The sequence below is a fragment of the Sinocyclocheilus grahami genome, unplaced genomic scaffold (genome assembly GCF_001515645.1).
Source record: "Sinocyclocheilus grahami isolate Dianchi unplaced genomic scaffold, SAMN03320097.WGS_v1.1 scaffold267.1, whole genome shotgun sequence".
Taxonomy (NCBI): Eukaryota; Metazoa; Chordata; class Actinopteri; order Cypriniformes; family Cyprinidae; genus Sinocyclocheilus; species Sinocyclocheilus grahami.
Genome location: NW_015505446.1, coordinates 592,427 through 608,540, shown reverse-complemented (window position 1 = coordinate 608,540; position 16,114 = coordinate 592,427). Strand labels below are relative to the sequence as shown.

General features: G+C 34.8%; 1 protein-coding gene across 2 annotated transcripts in view; it reads left to right on the top strand.

Moving 5' to 3' along the window:
- The first annotated feature begins 14,568 nt into the window (after positions 1 to 14,568).
- Positions 14,569 to 16,114, top strand: part of LOC107599449 (protein strawberry notch homolog 2-like) — a 45,799-nt gene continuing 44,253 nt past the window's right edge. For both annotated transcript variants that reach the window (XM_016291039.1, XM_016291038.1), the window contains exons 1-2: positions 14,569 to 14,752; positions 16,025 to 16,104. In XM_016291039.1, coding sequence (XP_016146525.1) covers positions 14,651 to 14,752; positions 16,025 to 16,104 — 182 coding nt within the window. In that variant the 5' untranslated portion in view covers positions 14,569 to 14,650. The remainder of the gene's footprint in view (positions 14,753 to 16,024; positions 16,105 to 16,114) is intronic.

Genomic DNA, 16,114 nt, shown 5'->3' with positions numbered 1-16,114 from the left:
CTCATCAAAGAAACTGTATTTATATACAGACACAAAACAGTGGAATGGGAAAGTGGTTATTTGGAATTCCAGTTTTGCTGATCTTGAAAAAATCCCCTAAGAGGAACTGAAATTTGGTTACGCATACCACAAGTTTTCTTCCCAAGCTTTTCAGGTGTTATCACATTCTTGAAGCTTACGTTTAACTTTTTTTTTTTTCTAGCTTCCTTCTAAACTAGAGATGAACATTCATGAACGAATCAAAAAAATGGAAGACTGTTTCCTCCACGGAATAAAAAAATTAAAAAGGTAATTGAGACATTTTATCTCACAGTTCTGATGTTTTTCTCACAATTTGTCACAGCTTAGTAAAAAGAATCGTGATGCTATTACGAGTTTGAAACTCACAATTCTGAAACATAACATTTCGTGAAAAACTCGCAGTTCTGAGAAAAAAAAGCAAGAAACATGAGATAAAAAGTTGCAATTACCTTTTTTTATTTTTTATTCTGTGGTGGAATGTAAACAGAATGCTGAGAAAAAAAGTCAGAACTGTGAGATATAAGCTCAAAATTGTGAGATAAAAAGTCACAAATACCATTATGAATGAAAGACTCGGGAGGTGATAATCATCATTTACTGTATGTATCTCATAATTTATCATTGGCTGCATTGTAATGATTTCCTAATTCAGAACATGATCAAAAATTGTGTTTGATTGTATATTGAATATATTACATTTGAACTATGATCGAGTTAAAATGCTCAAATGATCGAAATGACAAGATTCAAAGATCCAAAGATCAAGTCAGTAAAATGATCTGATCTTAGCATCACTACTACAAGTAAAGTTAGCTACACACAACACAACTTGAATAAAGAGTGCTTATATTATGTGTAATCCTTTGTGTAGTGATCATTATAATCACTGTCTGTGTTCTGATTTCAGAAAAAAAAATTATTTCATTCATTTACTCACCTTCATTTTTTCCCAAAAATTATGCTGTTGTTTTTGTTTTCTCTAAATCATGAGTAATATTTGGACTCATTTTATTGTTCTTTAATGGTTTTTTTGCCAGACTATATTGTTGTATTGAAAGGAGCATAAGAGAATTCATATCATGACCGTATGACAGTATTTTTATTTTTGTGTGTACTTTTACTTTGTCTATATGTTTCTTCCATTTCAGATAGATAATTAATGTTATATGTCTTTGGACACTTCTTTGATTGCTCTGGTCTGATCTTATAGGGCAGAATGCTCCTGTTTGCTTTTGGACACAGTTAAGAAAGATAATAAGTTTAGCTCTGTTGTTTATGAAAGAGATACAATCATAGCCATACAATCTCTTGCACTACCAGAATATCAGCATTACTTTTTAGAGTAAATTCCAAACAATACTTCCGTTTCTGAATTCTTTGTGAAAAGAAGGCCAGTGGCAATCACACAAAACATTTCTTTATTTACACTTATTCAGCATTACACACAATTGTTTTCTCTTTGTATAAGAAAAACAGGTGTGTTTGTATCACTTTAAGAGTAATTGAAAACAAAAAGAACAAAACGATTGTGAAGGTATGAAAGTGATCACGTGGCTTTGGCCTCGCGAGTCGTGATTCTCATCTATGGTAAGCAGAATAAATAAATGTAATCAAAGGTCACTGGGTCCAGCAGCTTTACATTCAGCCATCCTAATTAAAACTCTCACACTGTAAACTGTGCATAGTTATTATTAAGTATAGAAGTTAGACATAAGTTCTCAATTTCGCTAACAGTTTTATTTACACCAGCACTTCGTATTCGTATTCGATTTGTTGAAAGCTGCTTGCAGACAGTTCTATCTACTGGCCGAAACAAGTACTGTTCAACAGCTAGATACAAATACCAAATAAAAGTGGAATTTTGCGTTCCACTGCTGCTTTTACACACACACACACACACACACACACACACACACACACTGTCTGGTTTGCTATCCTTGTGGAGAGTCTCCATAGGCGTAATGGTTTTATACTGTACAAACTGTAAATTCTATCCCTCTACACCTAAACCAACCACTCACAGAAAACTTTCGGAATGTTTACATTACGTTTCATAAAAAAAATGAGTCAGAGTGGACTCAGGGCTGCGTTCAGCCCCGACAAAAACGGTGCAAAACGTTTTTTAAACGGAAACAGTGGTGCGTTGAACACCGTGTTCTAATGACGCAAGAGTTGCAACTATGGCTGCTGAGAAGGCCATTCTTTGTGTTCTTTTGGAAGAATTTTCATAGCCTGATGAAATCAGTATAAATACGTGTTTAATACTGCAAAATACGCTCGATGTTACAGTCACTGTCCTTGCCGTCCAGAATAAAAGAGAACGTCCCAATCGAAACCGTAGCAAAACGGTGCACACCGGTTTGAGTTTGAACTTGCCCCAGGTGTAGGTCCCCACGGGGATAGAAACACACACACAATACCTGTCAACCCTCCTGTTTTTCCCGGGATTCTCCCGTATTTTACCATTCTACACCGCCATCATCCCGTTTAAATATTTTCCCGTATTTCTTTTTTTATCTTTCTATGTATAAATGAATATAATTGTTTGATAATAATTGTTTAAATTAATATAAAAATAATATAATATAATATAAAAGGTGTTACTTTTAACTCCCCCCCTTCCAGTATTTTGGTACCCAAATGTTGACAGAGTTTTGGAGCATGTTTAGGCCCTCAAAAATGCGATTCACTTTGGAGAAGAAGAAGAAGAAGAAGCGGAAGAATAATAAGAAACGGAGCAATTCCAATAGGGTCCTCACACCATCGGTGCTCGGGCCCTAATAATCAAATAATACAAATAATGGCCAAAAGTGACAGTTTAATGCACTTTAGTTCATGATACTGGTTATTTATTAGCTGTATCTTTGTTAGTTTTGGCTCAAAGCTGTCCGTTTAATTCAAACAGCCAGTTTGTAGTTTGGTGCACAAAGCTCTGTTGTGTAGTATAGGGAGGGTACAAAGCTCTATCAGTGATTTAACTCAAGATAGTGGTCTGGGACATGGGCTGCGGACCATTCGTGCTTCCGTTTGGCTATCTTGGACAAGTGTTTTCCCATGTATTTAATGAATTTCATTCATGCGTTTCAGTGAGGAATAATACTGCTGCTGTAGCAATGTCATCATGGCTGTTCTTGGTAGCCTATATAAATACTGCCTTACCAATCCAAGTTGTCAGTTTCTGGAACTTCGCTAATGGTTCATGTATTAAGTGTGAATTAGTGCCGGGAAGAAGTGCCATGGGTGGCTACCATGATTGGTGCTGGTTCAAATCCAACAGGTTACACAAACATTGAGTTATGTTTATTTCACAAGCCTTTACTTGAGTATAATATTGGTGGCAGTAACATGACTGTTATGCTTAGGCTGACAGAATGTGTCTTAAGCTCGACAATAAAGAAGATTTATGGTTTTAGTTTTGCATCAGTGTACATCTAAATGTATTATTTTATTTTATTTTATTATTTTTATTTTATTTTATTCTTGATTTTATTATTTAGTTTTATATTTAATTTTTGTTTCATAATTAAATTTAATTATTTTATAAAGTTTTTCATTTTATTTTCTATTTGATTGTATTATTTTATATTTTATTTTATATAATTCTTATTTGATTTTTATATTTTATTTTATTGTGTATGTTTTTATATATTATTTTAATAATTTGTTTTATCAATTATTTTTGGCTATTTATTATATTTTTTATTTGATTTTAGATTTGGTTTCAATTTATTTAATTTTTTGTTATAACATGTCAGAAATGTTTATTTTTTATTATAATCTATTTTATTTTATATTATTTTATTTAATAATTATTCAATTTTATTTTTATTGTATTTTTATTATTATTTAAATAATGTTTTTCACATTTTTAAAATGAGTTTTTACACAATTTTTCTCTACACTTTTTTGTGGCCTCCTGGTTTGAAAACTCCTACTGTAGAACACAGTTGTAGCACCGATGACTGTTCCTCTACTGAGCGCTGATTGTGCACAAGGAATGTGCATTCAAGGAATGTTTAACTCTGATAGTGAAATTCAGAACATGCACACCACAGCTGTGACATCTTCTCAGTCGTCAGTCGTAACATCTGCTGATTGATTAGCAATTCATGTAGTTCCTGCGTCTGTCCTGAAAGTAAATGGGATTTCAAGGCATGATTTGCATATCTTGGGTCCAAAAGAACACTGTGACCTGGGTAACCCGTCTGATGTGGACAGATAAAGACAGAAACAGGAGTGACGATGATGTTGGTAAGTGGAAAGCATTTTTATTGAGAGTTGAGTTGAGTTGTTTTGAGGGCAGGAAGACTAGCTTCAAAATCTCATGGTGGTTTGTCCACCCCCAGTTTTCCCATAACTGGCCACTCAATCAGTTTCTCTATATGAAATGGCCCTTGTTTTCTTGTATCAGATCGCTTCACCAATGCAACGGCATATTCTTCTTGAACACATACCTCTAGGATGAAGTCAGTGGTATTTTTGGTTATCCGTCCCTGAATTTTTCTGCCCTTTATTAGGTTTCCCTGGGACTCTTTTTACAGTCTATGTAATATTATGCAATGCTTTTTCCTTTGGATGCAAATTATGGCTGTTCTCGGTTTTGACGGCACACCAGGAACGTGCATGTGGCTTATTTTGCTGGATGCAGCCTTCGGTCTGTCATTTAGTTGAATCAGCAGCAGTGCGGTTCAGTGTTGGTTTCGTGACCCCGACAGAAATGAAGGTCAGGGCCGACCAGAGTTGCTTGGGTTTGGAGGGAATCATGAAGGCGTCACGCTATGCATCTGGGTCAGAGTTGTGCTGGAAGAGGGCGGCAACTGACAGGAAGACAGCGGACAGTCCAGTAAGAGAAAGAAAAAGCAGCATGCGCTTGTGTCCCCATAGGTTTTCTTTTAGGTGTATTCCAAATGCTTCTGAATGTTTAGCACCTTGTTTTGGGTTTTCATGCCTGCTCGTTATAACTATATAATCAGGGGTGCACATAAGTTTTTCAGTCTGGTTCTCATAAGAGTACCTGGAGATTTGGTTTGGTACTCACACTGCACATAGTGTGATATAATTATAAAAATATAACTAAAATGATCAAATTAAATTTTGCTCTGCAGCGCATAGCCTAGATTTATGGTTTCAGTTTGAGTGGAAAATTTAGTTAGCCGATCTAAAACAGTGATTGTGCAACAGCTGTCAACAATGTCCCTACGCAAATGAGCGGTCTGAACTTATTTACCCATCGCATTTTTTATTTTGGTCGCGCATGTACACCTGCGTACCACTTATGTGCACCCCTGTATATAATCAATATATGTGGTCCATATACTAATATGTAATTTAGCAAATTGCAGCTTTGACTATCAGCTAGATGACTGGTAAATTCTGTAGCTTTTCTTGCAACAAGTTGGAAACTCATTTAAATTATGCCACATCTGTTCTGCAGCCAGTGTTTTTTTAGTTTAACTTTTAATAGTTATGCAAATATCCTCCAACAATCCTTGGAGAAGAGGTCCAGTTATTTTTAAAGTTTTAAGAGCATATTTCAAGAACTTAGTTATGAAAATGTCCTCCAAACGTTCTCCAGGGAATGCAACCAGTTTTTTTCAAGTTGTACATTTGTTCTTGGTTATGCAAATGTCCTTCAAACGTTCCTCTTGATAAATATCCAGTTTTTGTTAATATTTTAAGATTAGTTTTTCTTGAATATGCAAACATCCTACAAAAGTTCCCACAGGAATGTTGATTACATTCATGTTTATTCATTCAAATGATAAAATAGGTAAATCATGAATTAACATTAACATAAGTTTGTGGTCTGAATTTCCATGACTTTTATATTGGTGCATAAACATAACAATTTGACAAATCCAGTAATTATTTTTTCTCAGATTTATTTTAACAGCCTGCTAACTTTTAAACAAAACATTAATGGGACCTTTTTGGTTTTAGCTTCACTGATACTGAAAGATTTACTACTAACACAGTTGCTCCAATTTGCAACATTTCTTCTTCTTTTCAATCTACTGTATATTATTTAATGTTGCTGACGTGCTGACCAAAATTAATCTTTTAGAAAAAGACTTCATAAAGCCACCATCTACGCAGATCCCTTTTAACGCGGTCTAGCTTTGAATAGCCTCCATTGATCTCAGGTTCTGAATGACATTGGTAAACCTCTGAGATGGCTCTCTCCTTCAATGAAATGAAAGCCCGGTATGACTCACTGTGACTTCATAACATTCATTCTGCTGATGCTTTATAATAGTAAATGTCCCACCTAGATAGACAATATTGCCTGTAATCGTGACCATAAAAGGCTGGGTTGAATGATAGAAATACAGCCTAAGTAGTGTGTTTTTCAATTGAATTAGTCATTTTGACTATTACTTCTGCCATAGTTACCATTTGCCTCCAGATGTTTCGATGATTCACAGAAATCCGGAACAATCTGTAACATTTACTAGCCATTTCATTCAGTGGTTTGTGCGGTTTCACTTTGAATCTCTCACTTGACTGTTTTAATTTTTGCCACCAGAATTAAATGTTCAGTGAAAAATATACTTTCTCTGATTCTGAGTTAATGTAACAAAGTTAAGCCCCTGAGATGTTGATTCCCCAGAAAATGTCTTTCAAATAAACGCACAATACACTACCATTCAAAGTTTGGACTGTATTTTTAATGTCACTGAAAGAAGACTCTCATGCTCATCAAGGCTACATTTATTTGATCAAAAGTACAGTAAACACAGTAATCTAGGCCTGGGCGATAAAACGGTTTATCGATGGTACACCTTCGATAACGATATTAAAAATGTTCGATATAGTGCACGATATAGGCACGTGCTATGAGTGAACACGTGCTGAATTGAGTGCTTTGCCTGCCTGTGATGAGGAGATTGTGAATAAAAAAATTAAAATTAGTCGAATTTAAAATAAACATTTGCATTTGAATGTTAGGTGTGCATCAGGGAGCGTCATCAGTGGCGCGCGAGATGCGGTGATGATGTAAGTGACGTTGTTGCATTTTAGGGCTGTCAAAATGACTGAAAAACTAAATTCGAAATTTCCACTTAAATATGATCAAAATTCTAATTATATTCAAATTTAAAAGGCATAATTTCAGTTAGGTGGAAAAAAAATCTTTTGGCTTCTCTCCTGAGGCCACAAGAGGGCACATCGAGCAAAATATTATGCACGTTTCTTCAAAGTGTAATAAAATAAAACGACTATCTTTGAAAAAAAAAGTGCATAATGTTTAAAATAATGTTTATAAACCATATATAATTAATAAAGTTGCTTAAACAATTAGAAAAAAAACAGCACCATGCATGTATGTATGTATAGTTTAATACAAAGGACTGAAAACCAATCACAAAGAGTAGGCTACTTTCTTCATTTAAAAACATGAGATACAATGGGATGGGGGAAAACCGCCATAAAGTCGAGGCATGTTTTTTTAAAAGTTGAACTTACTAAACATGCCGCTCTCTTGTGCGAGACGCGAGTGCAACGCTGATAGATGCCCCGCTACAAAATAAATAAATATGCGTTCTGTGTGAACGGCTTGTTTCAGTTTCGGCGTAAACATCATCTTCGCCACACTGATGCTCTCGTTTTCCGCAATATATTGAATGAACAACGTAGCAGCGCCGCATCTAGTGGGTTCAACTGGATAGACTAACAAAAGCATTAAAATGCAATGACACTTACATTGTCGCCGCATTTCGTGCACCACTGATAAGGCTGCCTGACGGCTGACAAAATGTTTTTGCATTCGAATGTGGATTTCTTTTTTAAATGCGACGAATATTCAAAATTCAAATTTTTTTTTTGACAGCCCTATTGCATTTTAATGTTTTGTTAGTCTAGCCCACGAGACACGCCGCTGCTGTGTTATGCATTCAAAATATTAGAGAAATATAGAAGCTCAGTGCGGAGAAGATCTTGATAAGTTGAAAACCGAAACCAAGCCATTCACACAGATGCATATTCAGCGCACTTTTTATACGGACAAATATGACTGCTGCACTCGCGTCTCACACAAGAGATGTAGCCATGCAAAGTTAAAACAGTTTAAACCTTTAGAAAAAACATCGCAAATTTGTGAAGGTTTACTCCTTTTCACTGCATCTCTTATGATTTTAAATGCAATCTGCATGATGGGCGATTCGGCTCTTTGGATTAAGCAATGCAAAAATACATGATGCTGTTTTGTTCATAATTGTTTATGCAATTTACGAAATTATATTTGATTTATATGAGTTAATTTAGTCGTTATGCACATTTTTTTATAGACAGTTATTTCTTTGCATTGACAATTTAAATGTGCTGCATTATTTTGCTCATTGCGCCCTCCTGTGGCCTCGGGAGACAAGCCAAAAGATTCCTTGAGACCTATTTAATCTGCATATAAAACATTAGAAATCAGATAATTTGTTTAATTTTTATTGTGTGTTTAACTGTTAAAACAAAAAAATATTTGTTGTTTGTCTCAATAAATTGGGTTAAATTAAAAATACAGTGGTTAAATTTGAAAAAAAAATTCTATTGCTCTGTTTTAAAAAAGGTTATAAAAAATGTCAATAATTATATCGTGGATACATTTTTTAGCTATATCGCCCAGCCCTAATAGTTATGCATGTTAAACATGTTATACATTTTTACACATTGTGTCATATCTTATGCATTTATTGTAATCTGTTTCATCCAACATTTTTGGCCACTGCATCACATCTTGTGCTTTTTAATGCCCCATTAGTATGTTTTTAATTTAAAAGCAGTCAAACTTTTATAAGCGAGCTTAGATATACCGTGTTCGCTTCTGTTGCACTTAGTGTAGCTGTTTTTGAATGCAAGAATGTGTTTTATGTAAATTCACTCTAAGAGAGTCCAGCAATCAGGTTCAGGTTCAGGGCTTCCAGTTAAGAGCCGTTTTTCACAAGTTCAGGGCTTCAGAAGTATGTCATTTGCATCTCTGGTTTTCCGATCAGAGCGTACAACCGTATGCATGTTCAGAAGTGGAGAGTTGATGAAAAAGGAAAAGAAAGGATAAAACAAAAAGCAGCAGCGGTAATGCTATCCATTACAGTGCTATAATTATGGTAAGCGAGGCAGAACTGAATCAATATGGCAATTCATCAATTGCATTCCCAAACTATTTCGGTCTGGCTTATGTCATGCCACTGCTGATGGCGTCCTTCACTGGCGCAATATCTCGGGCCGCACGTCAAGGTTCCTCTCGTCCTAATCCACTTTCCCGAAACGTCCAGCGGTGATGATGTAAGTGACGTTGTTGCATTTGAATGTTTTGTTAGTCTAGCCCACGAGCACGCGCAGTTGCTGCGTTATGCATTCAAAATATTAGAGAAATATAGAAGCTCAGTGCGGAGAAGATCTTGATAAGTTGAAAACCGAAACCAAGCCATTCACACAGATGCATATTCAGCGCACTTTTTATACGGACAAATATGACTGCTGCACTCGCGTCTCACACAAGAGATGTAGCCATGCAAAGTTAAAACAGTTTAAACCTTTAGAAAAAACATCGCAAATTTGTGAAGGTTTACTCCTTTTCACTGCATCTCTTATGATTTTAAATGCAATCTGCATGATGGGCGATTCGGCTCTTTGGATTAAGCAATGCAAAAATACATGATGCTGTTTTGTTCATAATTGTTTATGCAATTTACGAAATTATATTTGATTTATATGAGTTAATTTAGTCGTTATGCACATTTTTTTATAGACAGTTATTTCTTTGCATTGACAATTTAAATGTGCTGCATTATTTTGCTCATTGCGCCCTCCTGTGGCCTCGGGAGACAAGCCAAAAGATTCCTTGAGACCTATTTAATCTGCATATAAAACATTAGAAATCAGATAATTTGTTTAATTTTTATTGTGTGTTTAACTGTTAAAACAAAAAAATATTTGTTGTTTGTCTCAATAAATTGGGTTAAATTAAAAATACAGTGGTTAAATTTGAAAAAAAAATTCTATTGCTCTGTTTTAAAAAAGGTTATAAAAAATGTCAATAATTATCGATACCGAACGATATGAAACATTATATCGTTGATAAATTTTTTTAGCTATATCGCCCAGCCCTAATTGTGAAATATTATTACGATTTAAAATGACTGATTTCTATTTTAAAAAATAAAATTCATTCCCGTGATGCAAAGCTGAATTTTCAGCATCATTACTCCAGTCTTCAGTGTCACATGATCCTACAGAAATCATGCTAATATGATGTTTTGGTGTTCAAGAAACATTTATTATTATATTCAGTGTTGAAAACAGCAGCTTTTTCAGGATATTTTGATAAATAAAAAGTCAATTTATTTGAAATAGAATAATATTTCGTGTAAATGTTTTTTATTGTGGCTTTTAGTCAATTTATTAAGTGTTTTTTGAATAAAAGTATTAATTACTTTTTTTTTTTTTAACTCACTGTCCCCAAACTTTTAAACAGTAGTATATATCAGTGACATATCTGCAAACTTAAAAAAAAAAAGTATACATTTTCAGTTTTTTAGACAAAATACTATAAAATTGATTTTAATATTTATAAATGTATATACTGTACATTTATTATAACATTTTAAATTGACTATAAATTGGTTATCGGCCAAAACTGATAAATTATTATTGGCTTATCAGTACTGGCCATACCATAATTCTGAACATAGGAATACCCTAGACAAGGGGAGCTGAACTAAATAAAATAGAAAGATTAATGTTTTTTTATCATAATTGCCTTATTAATCTTGTGCCGTTTGAATGTGACAGCACCCAGAGTAACTCTTCAGTGTCACATGATCCTACAGAAATCATGCTAATATGATGTTTTGGTGTTCAAGAAACATTTATTATTATATTCAGTGTTGAAAACAGCAGCTTTTTCAGGATATTTTGATAAATAAAAAGTCAATTTATTTGAAATAGAATAATATTTCGTGTAAATGTTTTTTATTGTGGCTTTTAGTCAATTTATTAAGTGTTTTTTGAATAAAAGTATTAATTACTTTTTTTTTTTTTAACTCACTGTCCCCAAACTTTTAAACAGTAGTATATATCAGTGACATATCTGCAAACTTAAAAAAAAAAAGTATACATTTTCAGTTTTTTAGACAAAATACTATAAAATTGATTTTAATATTTATAAATGTATATACTGTACATTTATTATAACATTTTAAATTGACTATAAATTGGTTATCGGCCAAAACTGATCAATTATTATTGGCTTATCAGTACTGGCCATACCATAATTCTGAACATAGGAATACCCTAGACAAGGGGAGCTGAACTAAATAAAATAGAAAGATTAATGTTTTTTTATCATAATTGCCTTATTAATCTTGTGCCGTTTGAATGTGACAGCACCCAGAGTAAATTTTTCCTCTCTTGAATATTTAATCTCTCAATCAATGTGTCTGGCTTTGCCATTGCAAATACGTTTGGCCGCACTTAGCATGCTTAGTTTGTTTCTCTAATTGCATTAGCTTTGACTGTTTCCAAACAAGTGTCAGCATGATTTTCTTCTATCTCCTGGGATTGTCTGCCCTGAGTTCGCAAGCTCGGCTTTCCCAGCCAGTCATGTGAAACCCGTTGAAGTCTGTCTTTGCGGCCAGATAACTCGCACTCATTTGGCTCTTCCTAACATAGTCGCCCGACAAGACCTTCACTCATAGATGAAAGACTGAGATAGACAAAGAGCAAACGAGGACAAAATGATACAACTCAAGTTTAACATCGGACCACATAAAGCAAACAGTAACAAAGATAGTTGACGGAAACCGGCATGTTTGTTAAACTCCTCTAAATCGGTTAAATAGCAATCCCTCTTTACTTGATTATACGCATGAATTCCTACAAAATGAGCTCCAGATCATTTTGCTCACACTGCTCCAAGAACATCAGGAGCCCCAAGCTGACGAAATCTGCAGCTTTTCCCTCATGAAAGCTCATGAGGAAGAGCGGCAGTGGATTTCCAGCATTTCCACGTTCCTGGATGACTTCCATGCGCTCCCGCTCACCGTGACACGTCAGAATGTGAGCGGTGTCCTTAAGTAACTCTTGAAGAGATCATGGGAAACCCCTGATGGTGATCCATACCACGCCGCAAGCCTGAGGACTTTTTTCCCCCTCACATCATGTATGTTTCCTTCTCTTCCCACTCCATTAAAAGACGTCTCAGTAGCCTCTAGCGGACAACAGAAGATTAGAGGAACCGCGTGAGGCATCTCTCAGGGTCTCGCGCCGCAGGCCGCCCTGCTGTGGCAACAGTCTCATAGGCTGAGGTCACAAAATAATCTCCTTAGCTTTTGTAATTCACACCATCTGCAAGCCTCTGATGTGATTATCAGACGGGCACTTTTTGTCCTGATCTGAAACTTTAGTTCGTTTAGCTCGGTTGGTTTTGGAGGCCAAAAGGATTTTCTTCCTCCTTGAAGGAATTCCCCCTTCTCGTCCAGTGATGACTATTTCGTTCATATTTTTAGTGTTTACTGCTAAATAACAAATCAGTTTATTGAAATACAATGTCTTTAAGTGGTTTTGGAGACCAGATCGAAGAACTTTCTTCCTTCTTCTTTCTTCCCGTGCCTGATGACTTTTTTGTCTTATTTTTCATGTTTAGTCCTAAATAACAAATCCATTTATTAAAATATGACACGTTAAGATGGTTTTGCAGGCCAAACCAAAGCTTTTTTTCAATCTTTTCGTCTCCACCAAAGATTACTTTTTCGTCCTATTTTTAGTGTGTAGTCAATCAGTTAAAATAAATCAAATAGCTTTCTTCCTTCTTAAAGGAATTCCCCCTTCTTGTCACTGCAAGTAATTATTTTATTTTTTTTATCATATTAACGAATATATTTATTGAAATATAATGCGTTTTGAAGGTCAAACCGAAGGATTTTCTACTTTCTTAAATGAATTCCCCCAATTTTGTCTCCGCCTCTGATGACATTTATGTCCTGTTTTTAGTGTTTCCTCCTAAACAACGAATCCATTTATTGAAATACGATGCGTTTAGATGGTTTTTGGAGGCCAAACCGAAGGATTTACATCATTCTTGAAGGAATTCCCCCTTCTCGTCTCCACCACTTATGATTTTTTTGCCCTATTTTTAGTTTACTCCTAAAGAACAAATGAATTTATTGAAATACAATGCGTTTAGATGCAACACATCAGGTTTGCGTCATTACTAGTCACAAGGCAGTAATTCTTCTCTGTTAATGCTTTTAGAAAGGTTAAATAAATAGTTTGTCACGTACCTTTAATACTTCCTTCTCGTTTCAATTCAACTTCCCAGTTTTATTGCCTTCAGTAGTTCTTTCATTTGTTTGTTTGTTTTTTTCCCTATTATCTAGATGTTATGTGAAATAAAACCAGTGTGCTCTTCATTCCAATGAAAATCTCTGTCCTGGGTGCTTTCTCATCTTTTTTCCCCTGTCTTCCAGTAAAGATAATTGTGCTTTACAGGAAGAGGACATTTGGGAACTCAATAGTAATCAGTATTGATTGTCCTTTGTGGCAGGGGGTTAGAAAGATGGACACCTCCTCTTACTGAGATGCATTGACTGCCCAGGCATTCAGTGGCGTAAGAAATATGGATGAGAGATTAAGGTTTTTTTTTTTTTTTTAAAAGACGACATGAAATTAAAATAATCTAGTTTACTTGCTTAAGTCCCTGGTCTTTTTTTCAGTACATGCTATTGTAGAGAAAAACATTTTTATTCATAATCCTAGACATTTTGTTCCAACCTTTCTTTTCAACTGACATAATAAAGACTGCGCAGGTAGACATAATTAATATTAACCATTAATATTAAACATTTCTATGACCTTTTCTTTTATTGTGTTCACATTTACCATTATATGACACCTTTTTTTTGTGCGTGAAATCCAGCCACTTAAATCGAATGTAAATATTTATTCACTATGAACAGGGTTTCACCTTGTGGATGAATTTCATATATAAGGTGTTTTTAACTGTTCTCTGGCATATTATCAACTTCCTAACGAGAAACACAAGTTGTTTTGTGCTTCACGCTTCAGAGAATTTCCCTTGCTTAATAATCGTCCTTTCACTTGATACCAAGGTGTTTGTTCTCTTAATTTGAACTGCTCTGTGGCTCAAAATGTCTCAATTTTGTATCCTCACAAGGAACTCTATTCAGTTATTATCCTTTTGAGCCGTCACACAAGTCTCAGGTGGCATAGTCAATAAAAGCCTTCATAGGATTTTGTGTGAAACTTTACACTCCTCTAGTTGATGATAATAGATCTATTCAGAGTGTCTGGAGAGCAGGAATGGATTATTTTTTGGTGTATATCATCTAAAAATAACAATTTTGCCATGTATATTCACCCTCATGTTGTTCCAGATGACGTTTTGTGTCATTTGAGTTTACAGACTTTTTCCCCATTCGAGGGTATTTCTCACTGATGAATGTGACGTTTTAACTCTGACAGCTTAGCTGCTTCTTCATGCATGCTCACTGGTTTTTCCACCGTTATGAATGTCCTGTGTCTCTTGTGTTTGTGTACTCAGGTCATGGTGAGAAGACATTGACCAGCTCGCTCAGGTTTACACAGTGTGGGCTTCGTCCGTCATGCACAAGACTGCGGTCTGATGCCATCGCTCTCCATTCCGCCTGCCATGGACGGGCACAGCTTTTCGCATTTAGACGGACATCAGATGGATGCCGGGGGGTTTATCCTGGCACCCCCTATGGTAACTATCTCAAATTTACCTCTCATTTAGCATAATGTCTTCGCATCTATAAGTGGAACGTTTTTGGTCACACCAATTAAAAAACGTTTGAACCTACAACCTTTCAGTTGCTAGCCTATATTGTTAACCACAATGCCTTTGGTATAGAGTTACATTTGTTATCACAGGGATATAAGCATATTTGGTATAAGAGCACATTTGCTGTGACAAGACACAATGCTAAGCTATTGTACCTAGTGAACACTCTTTTATTTGTCATAATGTAGTCATAATGTTCGTTACTGGTTTATTTTTTCAAAAACTCGGGTCATTCACTCTGATATCTGGCAAAACCTCAAGACTTTGGTGTGTGTGGGTGACAGAATGACGTCTTTGTGGTCACAGAGTCATTTTAACAGTTGGTAGACACAATTCCTGATAAGCCATGCAGCTTTTTCTCACCGTTTTGTGAAAATTTTGTTATCGTGTATCTTCTATTGTGACAGTGTTCAATAAAATTCAAAGAATAAGATGGTTTAAAATGGAAAAAGGAAGTTTTGGGCAGTTTTGGAGTAAAGTGATGTCATCACGAGTGTAAATAGCACTTGTGCAAATGAAGAGGGTTTCCTGTAGACACAAATTCTGGATATAGACAGAATGACTCGCTATTTTTATGTATGCTATACTCTGCTCCGCTCAAAGTTGTAATGTTTATAAATTTTATTTTTATTTTAGTTCCTATTTTATTTTCAATGTGTCATTCCCGCTTAGTTTAGATTTTACTTTGTGATTAATAGTTTTTAATTACTAGTTTGAAAAAATTTTTGTGTGTGTATGTAAGTGTATATATGTATATATATATATATATATGATTCTTTTAATTTTTGTATTAAAATATTTAGATTTATATTATAAATGTTTATATAAATATTTACATTTTATTTGTTTTGTTTCTATTTTATTTTCAATGTCTTGAAAGTGATTATTTTTATTTTTTATTTGTAGTTTTTGTAGTCAATTTCCTTTGTTTTAATATTATGTGCCAAAAAAAACAATTTCTAAATATATTTAATGCATACAATGCATTAAATGCATATAATGCATTTAATATTACATTTTCATAACAGCCATTTATTGGTTATCGGACATATATATAATAGTTTTATCTACTTTTTTTCTGTCTTTCTTTTTTCTATTTTTAGCTTATCACATCAGCCAGAATTTTAATAGCGGTACATCTCTACCTAACACCCAGAACCTTTGCCTCCAAACATTTCACTTCCTCTATTTCAGAGCTACGTGTTTGCCAACAATCCTTGGAGCTTCCCCCATCAGACCTACAACTTGCCCTGTCCCGTGCAATCTGAAAACCAGTAAGTACCC